This window comes from Meleagris gallopavo, chromosome 21 (genome assembly GCF_000146605.3).
Source record: "Meleagris gallopavo isolate NT-WF06-2002-E0010 breed Aviagen turkey brand Nicholas breeding stock chromosome 21, Turkey_5.1, whole genome shotgun sequence".
Taxonomy (NCBI): Eukaryota; Metazoa; Chordata; class Aves; order Galliformes; family Phasianidae; genus Meleagris; species Meleagris gallopavo.
In genome coordinates, this window is record NC_015031.2 from 1,625,489 (window position 1) to 1,639,324 (window position 13,836).

Below are 13,836 nucleotides of genomic sequence, written 5' to 3' on the forward strand. Positions count from 1 at the left end.
CGGGGCGAGCTGCCGCCGCGTTCGGGCGCAGCCTTTTTGTTTCCCTCCTCGAGGCCGTGCCGCAGCCCCGTGCGAAGCACCGAGTGCCGAGCGTCCGGCGCCCGTCTGTGTGCGGAGGGATGGGGGGACGCGGCTTGGGGCGGACAGGGCAGAGCTTTGTGCCGGGTGCAGATAGAAGTTGCTTACAGTAAGGGCGGCACGGCGAAGAAACGGCCGTACCGAGCGGCGGGCGTTGCTGTGGGTGGTAAATAATCCCGAGTTTGAGGAACGCGAGGCTGCCAGCAAGGAGTCCAGCCGTGCGGGCAGCTCTGCGTTCTGTATCGCCTCCCCCAGAGGACGCGGCTGCTGCAGGTGAGCTCGTCCTGAGCGCTGCTGTGGGGCAGTCCTCGGGCCAGAGCCTGGCTGCACAGCACAGCCCTTAGTGCTCAGAGCCCTCACGGTGCAGACATCTCATCTGCAGCCAGCCTGTCGCTCACGGAGCGAGCTTTTGGGACGGGCTGGGTGGGCTCATTCGGGGTGTGTGCCCACCTTAATGAATAGCCCGGGTATTCTCACCTCAGCCGTAGAAAAAGAGCACTTCAAACTCAGCAGCAGAAGCAGTAGCCAACCTCATCACGTTTTTTTCTCCCCTTTGGAGTCGGTTGCAGAGGACTTCCCCTTATCCCTGTTTGTTTTCCCAGGGGGGCTACGAGAAGAGTGCTTACAGCTGCTTGGTGATTGCAGCTGGAGGTTGAAGATAAACATGTCAAAAATTACTACAGAGCTTCTTTTGGAAAGAGCGGTTCCGAAATCCACGAGGCTCCGAAAGATAGAGACGCTGAAGTAAGTGCGCACAGGCCTGTGGAAAATTCCAGATGAATTCAGCATGGATAATCCTCCTTTCAGGCATTTCTACTGAAATAAGAGAAATCATGACAAAGCCCGGAATTAGAGATGGTGTTCTCAGTGCAGGATCAGCGAGCTGCCACAATTACTGCCTCTCTTCACCATATGTGTTGTTTCCTGGGTTCTGATTTCCTTATGCTAAGAGGTGTTCCTTCCTTCCTCCGAAACCACTTCTGTCTTTGGTAGCAGTTGCTCAGTGTAAATAGGAGAAGTGGTTCTGGTTGGATCTACGGGATTTTCTAAATGTTTTGGCATTATGTCCATTCCCTTTATTTTCTCCTCCATCACTTTGCTCTAAATCCAATTATATTACTATCTGAAACATTGCAGAAGGGAAGAATGAGCTGACATACTTAGCAGCCTCTAAAGCAGTTTTATTGCTCAGGCCCTCTCAGAGGTCACTGAACATAATAAATGTCTTTCCAAGTGGTAAATAGCAGTGGGGTATTTTTTAAATTGAGAGCTGGTCACTCCAAGTGACTCATCTAGCTGATTTCTGGCAGGCATCTGTGTTGTTTTTGTTGCTGGTGGAGGAGCTCTGTGTTTCATGTGTATGTACAAGTGACTTCTTTTAGTTTGTTTTGTGCTGAAATAATTGTTCTCAGGGAAAAACTTGAAAGTTTATCCATAGAGTGTAGGTTGCAGGAATCTGGGTAACAAGGTTGTGTTCAGGTGGCTGAAGCAGTGAATTTCTAGAAGTAGTTTTCCCATGCAGCTACATGCCATGATTTTGAAGGCTAATAAGTCCATCTGGGGAACGCTGTGCTGAGTCTCTCCTACTCCTTGTCTGTGTCCCAGCCCCAAGTGATGCTCCTGCTTGGAATCACAACACAGCAGTCACACTTGTGTTGCAGCCTTTTCAGCCTTTTGTGTGTGCTTTGGCTGGTTAGGCTTCTGAGACAGAAGTGATCTTGCTTTCTAAGTTAATGTACCTGATTTATTCACATTTTCTGTGTATGGCCCTTTATTTTCTAATCATTATACATGGAGATTCTGTTTGTTAGAGGAACTCAGGCTTATATCCTCAGGAGACCCTGGCTGAGAGTGCTGGAAATTCCCTGTGGGCTTCAGCTAAATGGTCTGATCAGACCTGCACGATCCTTCCTGTAATACAGTTTTCAGTTTCTCACTGAGGAAGGGTGCTTTTTCCCTTCTCAAACCAGACTGAGGGGTGCCCCAAGGTATGACCTTGTTCCCTGTAAAAGTCAGCACTCGTTTTGCACTGAGATGCAGGTAGCTGATGTTCTCTTTTCCTTTCAGCCTGTCCAAGCTGCAGCTGAAGACCGGAGACTTAGATCCACGTTTGTTTTCACGTCTGAGGCATCTACAGAAACTGGATCTCTCTGATAATTTATTGGACAAATTTCCCAACAGTCTAACCCTGCCTGATCTGCGTGTCCTCAACTGCAACAACAACCAGCTGGAAGATGTCACTGCTCTGAAACAGTTCCCTCTGCTTGAAGAGCTAAATTACGAGAATAATGTGTACCTCACAGTGAGTTATTTCCCATTCTTACAAATATTACATAGAGGGGCAAATAAGCAGCAGTTGTACCTAGTTCTTATGTGTTATTCTTAGGCAACAAGTGGAGGCACCTTAGAAAGCACTCAGTGCTTTTATTCCCCAGGATGTGAACAGAATGCCATGCCTTGCAGGCAGGTCAGAGCCCAGTTTCACCACCACCACCTTGTGTTGGTGTCAAGTACTGCAGAAGTGCGAGGCACTTGGCTGCATTGCTGAAGATCCCAGCTTACAGGGGAAGCCTAATTTACGAGTAAAAGTTATTTGAGTCAGAAATACTGAGAAGATTTTATGGAGTATCCTTTCTCACATAAATACATTCTGCTCTTCCTTGGGTTGTATTTTAATAAGGAATAAGTGAACTGAAGCAACCACCATGTGTACAATTTTTGTAACTCTGCTGTCTTTCTAGCTCAATGATGATTATAAAGTGATGTTTCTTTTGCAAAATCTTCGGCTGCTCAATGGCAAGGACATAACCAAGCTGGCTAATCATGTGAGGCGTGTCAATAGCCGTAAGCTGACCAGCAAGGTAAGATGGGCAGTATTTTCTTCACCTGTGAGCACCTGCAAAGTAACTAAATACCACGCCACAGTATGGGATGTATTTTGAATACCTTATTACTGCTTTCTCTGGTCACTGCTTGCATTTGTTGCCACTTCTACCTTCAGTTTCGATCAGTGTGAGGACATTCTGCGTTTCCATAGTGCTGACTCTGTTGGAGTACTAGGCTGCAAAACTGGCAGGAACTGACAGCCAGAGAATTCTTGTCTAGCAAAGAGGATTTGTCATGAATGCTCCACAGGGGCAGGAGCAGCGAGGGCTGTGTTTGTGCCTCCGGTTTCTAGGTCACTCAGTTGCCATGCAAATATGGAAGAAACGGAGTGCATGCAGCTGGTAAGGAGGCACCTCTCCATCTAGTTGATGTTACTTGTCCTGGCCCCAAGAATGGGAGTTCAAAACCAAGCTCAGGATAATCTTGATTTTTCCCAGCATGCTCCAGGAACAAGGATTTGTTTGTTGTTCTTTGCTCTGCATGCCTGGAATGGTACTCTCACTTGCATACGTGGTCATTCAGCTCATGACAAATTCTCCCTTCATTGTGCCCAAGGTTCAGAAGTTTTGGAGCCAAGATATCTGAATTTATAAATGGTGATGGTGTGTGTGCTGTGCTTGTGCACTCACTTGAACTACAAGAAAACTGAAACGTCCCTATTGTCACGTGCCTGTTATAGTTACCTGTCAGGTGCTCTCTGGCAGTGAAGCACAGTGTGAGACTTCTTAAGAGCATTTGCTGTGAATCTAGAGGCACGAAATCAGGCATTGGTCTGAGTTCATGTTCTTTGCCACACAAACTTGGATCTGAGGGACTGGATTTTGTTTGCTTCAAGTGCTGATGAAATAAACCGAGTAAGTACCATCATGTGGATAGTGGAGCCACAGGGATAACAGCTGAAATGTTTTTACTAGTACTGTTGTGCTTTTCTGCTTTAGTTTTCTGTAGTATACTGTTGAGTAAGCCCAGTCTTTCTATCTAGGTCACTGCTCACTGGGAAGAATTCTTCCGTGACCAACTTCCTGAGAAGTACACAGCTGAGCAAGTGAAGTCCATCAAGAAAAAGTTCCTCAAGTCAGTTCAGACTAATGTAGTGTATGGACCCAGCTCTCTTAGTGAATTCACCCGCTGGCGGGTAAGTTGCTTTTCTTTGGCACTCTTTTCTTCTGGCAAGGGCTCTGCAGCCTGATCCCGAACAGCTCTGATTGAAGTACTGTGTGGATTTGGGCTCAGAGGACCCTTTCAGGAGGATAGTATCATTTTTGTTTCCTGATTGTTTTGTTAAGCAGGTACGGGAGCACCAACACAAAGCGTGCACCAAGATGCGATGATTGTCATTAGACAGTGGTTTTTAATTCACAAGCAATAATGACACTTGCACTAATTAACAAGACTGAGGTATTCCTAGTACTTAATTTTGCAAACTGCAAATCACTTTAGTGGCAGCCTTTAATCTTGATGCTTCCATCGAGGAAGCTGTATGAAAGGAGAAAAGGTAATGACAGAACTGTAGTTGCTCCTAGTGAGGAAAGATACCATTTCTTCTGTAACACAGGGTTTAACTGTATGTGCATCAGCTTCCATCACTCCTTTGTCTTGTTTTACTGCTAGGATGTTGTTTTGTACCTTGGAAGTCCATGACACAGTGAAGTTCTTGGATCAAGTGGCGCAGGCATAGTCAGCAACACAAACTACCACTGGTGTTGTATGTGGAGGTGAAAAGTCCACTCCAGCAGGCAGTGTGATGCATAACAGGGTGGTGATCATCTGCAGAAGTCATTGTAATCACTCATTTGCAGTGCAGATCTGCAGATTCTGGTCTGTCCTGTGCAGTTTGCAGCATCCACATGATTTGTATGGTTGATGAGAGAGGCGTGGTGCTGGTGCTCCAGCCTGCACATTTCAGTATGACCAACGAAATAACCTTGTGAAATTCATTTAGAATAGGAGAAGAACATATTAAAAGCCCAGCAGACCAACTCTTGTCATGACATATCAGAGTTTGGCTGTGGTTTCTTAATGTCTTTCTTTTGTATTCTATCAACATATTTGTTCATAAGGTGAAAATGATTGCAGAAGAGTTTCTGACCTGCTCGCTGGGTCTGGAGTTAAACACAGATACTGAAACAGAAGAAAACATGGATGAGAATGAGGAAGAAAGTGCAGAAAGCTCCAAGGAAGCTGCGGAGGAGGAGGCTAAGGTAAGTGATTTACATTCATGATTTCCTTTTCTTTTTAAATTAGATTTTAGCAAATTCAGTAATGCTTGTCGGTTTCCTTTAGTGACCCTGTGGTACCTGTAGGGGCATTCTCAGGCTGCAGCCTGTGTTCTGCAACTGGGACTTCTTTATGGCCAGATTGAAGCCATCCCAGCAATAAGAACGTTGGGTTGCTATTTGAGAAGACAGAGCTGTTCCATTCATAGGAAACCCAAAAGATTTCATGAGTATAAACCAACCTGCTCCACCCATCATTTGGGGAAGCAATATTTTTGATGAGAGAACTGGGCTGACATGGTCAGGCTGAGGTGGTGCTTGCCCTCTTTGAAACAGGTGCAGACTGAATCTTCTCAGACCATGAGCCAGATTTGTTTTTCCATGTATGTAAATCACCAGTAACTGGGGCAGGAGAAATGAATTGCAAATCAGGCTGTCGTTAGCTTCTGCCTCTAGGAACTCTGTAAGTCTGAGCTGTCTGGTTTTTGGAACCTTGTCTATGACTCTGGGAGGGTACTGGGATTTGAATAAAGGCTCTTTCTTACTTGCAAACCATCTGCACATCTTGGGGAAGCTTCTGCAGAAACTGACAGCATGCCTTATAGGTTACAGTAACTCCCAGAAAGAGGAAAAGAAATCGTTCAAAACCACGTTTTGGAAGGAAGAAGTCCAAATCCCAGGCAAAAACTGAGGAGACGGTACCTAATCCCAGAAATTCCAGTCAAGAGGAGGATGACCCAGCTCCTGATAAAGCAAGAGCATCGAATGAGCCAGCCGAAGAAGCGACCCCTGAGCAGGGAGATGAAGGGACACATAAGAATGGAGAGAAGTTTCCCAAAGGGCAAAGCAATAGAAGATCCAGCCAGCTGACAGGAGAACAGAAAAGCCAGGAACAGGACAACGGGGTTGTTAACTTGACCCCAGTAAAGAACTCCAAGGGCAAGGTATGTTCATCACCCCCCCGGGGACAAGTTTTCAACCTCTTGGTTTAGTGGGAGGAGCTGCATTGAGATGTCAGCAGAGCTCTGCATATCTTGGAGCTCATGACCGGCCAGATTTATTGTAAGTTATGGTTTAATTCTGTTTGTTTTGTTTTAAATCTCTGAAATTTCAGGGAAGGCCCCTCTTTGGAGACAGTGAATTCTCTGCAAGGGGTGGGTGGACCAGCACTCTGAGGTGGTGCTCTGAAAGCCTGTTCTTAGAAATGGGACTGGCATGACTTGCTCTCAGGTCAAGCTGATGGCTGCATGGGGGAAAGTGTTTCCCTCTCAGCTCTTATCAGTGGGGTTCTAAAAGGGTTTTACACATTTCTCTGCAAGAGAAAAGAATGTTTCGTGCTGGGGTCTGCAGGGCACACCTTTTCCAGTTTCTTTCTGTTTCAGGAGTCTTGAGCATCAGTGGCATCTTAATCTCCCCTGCCCAGGAGGGCTGAAAAGTTCTGTTTAACTCAGATTGCTGTGTTTGGTAGGGGGTTCTCCCATGGCAATCACAAACTGCTGTCAGGGGAATGAATTTTCTAAATGTGGATGGTTTATTGTAGGAGGATATCAGTGCAGAGCCATTGCATTTTCTCCAGTGTCACAGTAAAGGCAACAGCCGCGAGGATTTTAAAACGCAGCTCTGGTCCTGTGTCTTCGAGCCATTGCTAGACTGTGCACCCAGGAAAGGTGAGCTCTTAAAGAGGTTTGCAGGATTCCCTGAACCACCTGGCTCTGGAATCCCAGCAGACCCCATGTGTTAGACCCCAGCTCCATCAATCTCTGTTGGCAGGAAGAGATTTGTGTACATACTTTGCCTTTGAAAACAGGAGTCTGGGAGAGCACCAGGCCGTGTGCAGTCTTCACATGTTATCTTTCTCACCTTCTCTTTTCATCTTTCAGATCCCATTGTGAGTTGTTCAAGAACTGTGGCAACGTGTGGAGGGGAGTCTGTCTGTCTGATCGATTGTGAAACAGGGGTGGTGCTGAAGAAGTATAAGGTGGCTACAGAGGTAGGTTGCAAATATGAATGATGAGCATTAAATGGAAATTTCATAATCCTTTTTACAACATCTTTATCTATGGAATTAAACAATTCTGAAAGAAGGTTGCAAGCATTACTGTGGACAGGTCTTAAAAGATGGGTAGTAAATATTTCCTGCTTGTCCTTCTAGCCTGGTTTGTTTTCATTTTTTTATCAGTTTATGCCTCTCTTCTTTTTTCAGAGAGGCATATGTGTGTGTATATCCAGGCTGCTAAGAAAGCTTGACAACATAGACTAATAAACATCTTGTTTTGATAGGTTTTGTTCTTCCGAAGGTGTTCTGAAATGCAGTGCTTATGCCTGAATAGTCATGTCAGCTCACCTGGATTGCTCCATGACAGCTGTGTTATATCTGAGCTAACAGCCTTCCTGCTGACTCTCTTTCATCCTGTTCTCTGTTTCTTTCTGTCCTAGGAGTTCTTCAGTGTTGCATGGACAACTCTCCCAATGGTGATCAGTGACAGTCGGAAGAAATCTCATAATATCTTGGCAGCTGCAGGGAGGAGAGGGATTGTCAAACTGATTCATGTGGCAGCTGACTTCTGCTATGGAGAAATAAAGGCTCATAAAAAGCCCATTGCCACCGTCTGCTTCAGCCCAACTCGAGAAACTCACCTCTTCAGTAAGTCTAGTTCAGAATCTCCTTAGCTACAGCACCAGTCTGGAAAAGGTTGGGCTTCCTTCACAAGGGGAACTGTCACCTTGCAAGCAGGTGTGGGAGGGGTGGGTAGCTGAGTGCTTACTGGGACCACACAGGCATGAGTATGGACAGATGAGTTCTTCTTGGGTGGCATTAGAACAGCAGGGGCAAGTTGTTTCAGACAGAGTCTTATTCCATAGCTGAGGTGCAGCAGCTCCAGTTTCTCACTTGGTAGCTCCCTGCTGTGCTGGCTCTCAGGGTAGCTGCCTGCACACACTAGCCACAAACAATTCCAGTAGTGGACTCGTTCCGCAGGGACGGGTAAGAAGAATGATGGGCAGAACGGCCTGCTGGGGGCCAGGCAGCCAGCTAGCAGGGCTCTCATCGAGCATGGCAAGAAGGACATAGCCTGTAGGGTTTTGTTGTTGAGCAAAACAGTGCACTTAATTGCTTTGAAATAAATGAAAATCTGTGCCTCGTCAGAAATTTCTATCCAGGTTCTGAGGTAGAAGTGAGCTGCAGTAGGGCCCACTGAGATTAAGGCTTTAAGGAGTGGTGGGAAATGAACCATCGTGTTACAAATTGCAGCTGCATTGTCAGGTCTGTAAAGTAAGCTGTTATAGGGACATTCAGACCACACCTGCACCCCATAGCACATTGTCTCTCTTGCCTACAATTGCTCACATCCTGGAGTGGTTAGAGTGTTACATGAACCATTAAAAGTGGAATGTCTTTAAAACACGGGCAGCTGCAGTGGGTATTTTCCAAGACTAAGCTCAGCAGTGTAAAAAGCAGAAACCTAAAGAGATTGGAAAGTTGCTACCACATCCCTGTAATGCTTAGTAGTGCAGGGTTGATGAGCTTGACAGAGTTGCTCAGGTGTGGACAGCAAGGCTTATTTAATAAAAATCTTCTGTAATAAATTACGTCTGCAAGCTTGGAGACAAGACACTGACTTGTTTGAGTTAATGCTAATTGATTGGGATTCTGATCACTGAAAATACTCTCTTGGTCTTGTTACTGCTCCCACTCAGTCAGCTGGGTGAGAGACAGTAAGTGTCTTTTATTTTAAATCTGTCCCTAACTTTCCCAATGGGAGCTACTGTGGATGCAAACACAAACGTATGGAATACAGTGGAATCTGCCTGAGTAGGGATTGTAGGCTCCACAAGAACCCAGGGCCAGAAATGGGAACTGGAATGAGTGCTAATTAATGTCCTGCCACAACTCGGTAGTAGACACCAGGAAGCAAACTTTCCTTTTGTCTGCTCCTCTTAGAGCACAGGATAAGAATGCAAATGACTGAATGTGCATGTTTGACAATGTCTATGAGGTGGTGGTGAGTTGGAAACCTCAATGACTGCTGCTGAACTTTAATGATCTCTGAGATGCCCCAGGCTTAGTGTTACAGCTCCTGACAGGTAGAATTGCCAGCTAGCATGAGAAGAGCCAAACGAGCAGCAGTGTCTCTACCTGCCTCTCTTCTGTGTCCTACAGCTGCATCCTATGACAAGCGAATTGTGCTGTGGGATATTGGAATTCCAGACTGTGACTACAATTTCAAAGCAAGGTAAAGGTACAAAAAACCAGATGTGGCCAGTCTATGAGCCTGTAGCTATTGCTTTGCAGCACCACTTCACTGTTCTCTTTTTAGCCAGCTGCTGGTACTGGAATGTTTGTCTGTACCCTTACGGATTGCCCTGGTGCCCACCTGCCCAGAACAGTACCTGCTGGCTGGCTGTGAAGAAGGCTGCTTTACATGGAATATCAAACTGGAGAAGGAAGAGAAAAGCAGGTGAGAGCAACAGTTGCTTTCTGTAACAACAGAAGTAGTCCTAGCTTTATTTCATATGGAGGTCTGTGCCAAGAATGCAGCATGGCTCACCAAACTTAAAGGGAGTAAAATAACAGTCCCTGAAGCAAGCAGGCTCCTGGAAATTAAAAAGTCCAGGTATCTCAAAAATTAATTTCAAGTGGGAATTAATCTGCTTTATCTGGACTGAGACTAAAGCGTGGATTTCCATTTCTTGGGTTCTGTATCTAAGCACATTTTCAGTGCTGCTCATTCAGGGCCTGAATTATTTCACTCTTCCTTCCCCAGGCCTTTTGAAGCCTCATTCAGATTTCCTGATGAGGAGGGAGAAATGTCAACATCTCACAGGGTTGACGGTTTGGCTTTTCTGAATGATGATGTTGTAGGTGAGTATAAACACGATAGCCAGATCCACAAGAGGTCAGGTACCTCGGTGTGGAAGGACAACGCAGAGGAAGTAAATGGGGTGTAACTGCATCTGCTGTAGATTCTGGAGTGCTATGCTCAATGTCCTTCTAGACTTGCTTATCTTTCTGTAAAGATGAGGTATGGAGTCATGTCTGAGCAGAGCTGGAAAAAAGATGGACTCAACACAGCAGACTTTGCTTAGCAGTGCTGAGATGGAAGGGAAGAACCTTTTGCTGTTCAAGGGCTGCTGGAAGCCCTCTGCAGAGGATTGGGAGTTCCCACAATTTGGAGGCTCTGTAAGGCCTAGGGTGGGTCTTTCTGAATAGCTCTGCCTGTTGCAGTTTTGGAACGTGTGTGGGACTAAGAATCCCCCTGAATCCTCCAGTTATCCTGAAATAAGGTAAAAGAAGTGGAAGTAGTTGCTGCTGATGTCAGGTTTTATGTCTTGAAAACCACTTTCTGGATGGACTGCCTTCCCCAGCTGTTTTGAAGCACTTCTCAGCACCTTACATCATCTTCCACTTTTCTTCCCTAGTTTCCAAGAGCTCCAAACCAGGATGCATATACTTATGGAGCTGGAGTCGATCTTTTGACAGCAAGGGGAAAGGAAGCCAGAGAACAGTGTCTGCAGTTATTCTAGCTGAACTGGAGTGGTCTACAACAGACTTGTCCTATCTCACACTCAGCACCTGCCCAGGTAGGCAGCACCCTTCTTCAGCACTCCCAAGCATCAAGGCTCCACCAGAGGCAGCCATGCTGCTCAGGGTTTACTTGTTTACAGTTGCAAATACCTCCCACTTGCTAGAGGAGCGTCTTGTTTAAAGCAGAGGAGTGGATTTAATTCCCAGGCCAAGAAAACGTAGCAGGTCTGCCACCCGTGAGCAACAGGAACCCTTAACTTGCAGCACTGCACTCCCAGCCCAGTGCAGCTAATGGGCACCTGCTGCATATAAATACTTGAGGCTGTTCCTTGACTTTTAAAGGCAGAGGTGTTTCACCTTGGTGTGATGCACCTGTCCCAGTGCACTGTAGGACTAACGAGGAGTAAAGAAACCTGATCTGAGCATCACTTCAAAACTATGGAATCTGAATGGAGGTTTTTTTCCAGAGCTGGGTAGTTTAGTGTGTTTTTTTTTTTTGTGCCTGAAAGATAATTTTGCTGGAATTTGACATCCTCTGTTGAGAGCATAAAGCACTGCCTTGAGCTCAGCTTTATAGAAGAATGGAACCTCAGCTCCACTCTGGTTTTTCTGCTTCTTTTGGTCTTACAGCAAAACTGCATGTGTTCTGTGGTGATGAGAAGGGAAGTGTGTGGATATACCACCTCTCAAACTACACCACAGCATGGAGCTCTGCAAAGGGAAAACACTCAGACAAGAGAATCCCACCCACACAGGTAGGTCTCATTTACCCTCTGTGACAGAGCTGCGCTTCCCCTCCTCCCCAGGGTAGCTCTCTTGAGCAGCTTCACACCAGAACATGCCTACTATCTTCTCTACCTAACATTCATGGCCAATTAAAACCAATCTCCAGAGCGTGACCAAGGCCACCTCAAATCACACACACACAATTGTGACAGGGATTATGAGCTGCAGAACAAGTCTGTTCGCTCTCATGTGCTGTAGCTTGACAACTTTTCCTAGGAAAAGGCCTCTCTGAAAAAAACACAATGGTAAAATGATATGGCCTGGCTGTTCCTGCACTGCTGTCTGGTGTGCAGCCATTGTTTCCCTGCCTGGATGAGTGGAGGGTGACAGCAGCAGCTGCTCCTTGACAGAACTGCACTGTGTGGAAGGGCAGGCTTCTGGGATATGTTCCTGCCTCCCTTTTGCTCATTCTTTCCCTGGCCTCTGAAAACACTCCTGTTTTGGGTCAATAGTGTGCCCTTATAGAGGTAACTGAACAATTACACGTTCACAAAGGCTGTGAGGCACATGTGGTCTGGAGCTCTAACTGTATTTAAGTATGATGTGACCTCATGTTCCATAAACATGCTCAAATCAACAGTCAGCTGTTGGAGGAGTGAGGGGGAGCTGCTTTCAATTTTTCCTTTCTGATCAAGTCCCTCTTGCACTGAACTTCATTCCTTCAGTAGGACTGGCATGTAGGTGCACCTGCCTCCCTCAGGCAGGGGAACAGCCTTTCTATTCAGCTCCACCACGTTGGATGTGACCCCTCTGTTCCAGAAGTAGACACAACCCAGGCCCAACTGTCAAACCAGGCTTTGCAATAATTAACATTCACCAGGTTTCGGGAACAATGACACCATTCCTTTTCTACACAAACTCTGTTCTCCTTGTAGATTCTCAAGTGGCCAGAGCTTCGAGCAAATGGGGACCACCTGAGTGAAGTCTACATAAACAACGTGATAACAGACCCAACTTTCACTTACCTTGTTGCTCTCACTAGTGTGAACATTACAGCAATTTGGAAGAAGTCATAGTTACTTGTTCTAGAATTCCATTCCCGTGCTTTGAAATAGTGCAGTATTAGTGACTGTTACCCATGTAACCATAAAATTTTCTAGACCAGCTGTTACGTGCAAAAGGTAAAGAGTTTGTTAAACACATCCAGTCATCCAGTTCTTTTTTCTGTAAGTTTACACAATTTGTGCATTTGTTTTATAGAAACGACACTTAATAAAACAAAATAACAAATCTGCTGCCAGAATCTAGACTTCTTGAAATGGAAAACCAGGAATGTGATCTGCTACTGCCACTTAGCATCTCCAAAGTACAGTCAAATTGAGCGAGAGCCTAGTGCACATAATGGCATTAAGGCTCCAATTAGAAAAGTAAAAATCATTTTAGTGAATTAAGCCATCACATCAAATAAGACATGGCAGATATAACCCTCCCCTCCCAATACTGCTGCCAAAAATAAGTGGGACGAAAAGGAAAGTAATTGCCATGAATGAAGGTTTAAATAAAGCATTCAACTCCTAGACATGTCATTCTTCATCAGAAGTACAGTCCAGTCTTAGTGTGATAACTTTACTCGATTCCTTCCTGTTTGTCTTTGATGGCAACCTGTAAAGCACACAAACAGAACTGTCACTGACCTGGAGGGCGGTTTAAACACTGATCTCATCAGTCTTATATCAAACACCAGAACAAGTGCAAAATAAGGTGTAAGCACCCATGGAAACCTGAGCAGTGAAGCAAATAATGCATAAAAGGGGCTTGGGTTGGAAGGGACCTCAGAATCATCTAGTGCTAAGCCCTGTGTCACGGGCAGGGATGCCAGGCACTAAATCAAGCATCAGATCGTATATAATTTAATTTTAATTACGGTGTTTTCTATGCTAGCAGGATTATGAGAAAATCATTGGTAGAGCACTTGTGTAACTCCTGCGGGGCACATAAATAACCCTCAGGAGGAGCCTGGTTTGCAAGGAAGTGTTCTGAGTAACTGCTTAGATGAGTTTATTGCCATAAGACAGCACCACCTCTGGGGTATACCATCCCTCCCTTTGGTTCAAAGCATGAGCTTCCTGAAAGAAATGAGCTCACCCTGAATCTCTCCTCCAGGAGGGACAGCTCACTGATCAGATCTGTGATGGCATTGGTGAAAGCCTCCTGGGGGCTGTAATCTGGTGTTGTTTGGACACGGATGATGATTTTGTGTTCCAGGGGGTGTGGGACCTTGTAACCTGCAAACAACACCTGAGGGTCCTTCAGTAACTGCCTGGAAAGGAAAAGCAGCAATGAACAAACGTGCATTAAAATATATATCTGAGCTTAAAGAAAGCCTCATTACTCTTAACCAGCCCC

At 45.7% G+C, this 13,836-nt stretch overlaps 2 protein-coding genes across 2 annotated transcripts; one reads left to right on the forward strand and one right to left on the reverse strand.

Moving 5' to 3' along the window:
• The first annotated feature begins 37 nt into the window (after positions 1–37).
• LRWD1 (leucine rich repeats and WD repeat domain containing 1) lies at positions 38–12,544 on the forward strand. Its single transcript, XM_003211688.4, has 16 exons — positions 38–351; positions 681–822; positions 2,146–2,380; positions 2,820–2,939; positions 3,947–4,099; positions 5,025–5,165; positions 5,786–6,124; positions 6,721–6,847; positions 7,061–7,170; positions 7,617–7,824; positions 9,340–9,412; positions 9,497–9,637; positions 9,944–10,041; positions 10,599–10,760; positions 11,335–11,459; positions 12,366–12,544. Exons 2-16 carry the CDS (start codon positions 743–745, stop codon positions 12,504–12,506), a joined length of 2,253 nt encoding a protein of 750 aa, XP_003211736.1. The 5' UTR covers positions 38–351; positions 681–742; the 3' UTR covers positions 12,507–12,544.
• Positions 12,545–12,964: 420 nt separating this feature from the next.
• On the reverse strand, positions 12,965–13,800 carry POLR2J (RNA polymerase II subunit J). Its single transcript, XM_010721783.1, has 2 exons — positions 13,576–13,800; positions 12,965–13,092 (listed from the first exon to the last, which is right to left on the reverse strand). The coding sequence occupies exons 1-2, from the start codon at positions 13,783–13,785 to the stop codon at positions 13,057–13,059; spliced, it is 246 nt and encodes an 81-aa protein (XP_010720085.1). The 5' UTR covers positions 13,786–13,800; the 3' UTR covers positions 12,965–13,056.
• Between the last annotated feature and the right edge of the window lie 36 nt (positions 13,801–13,836).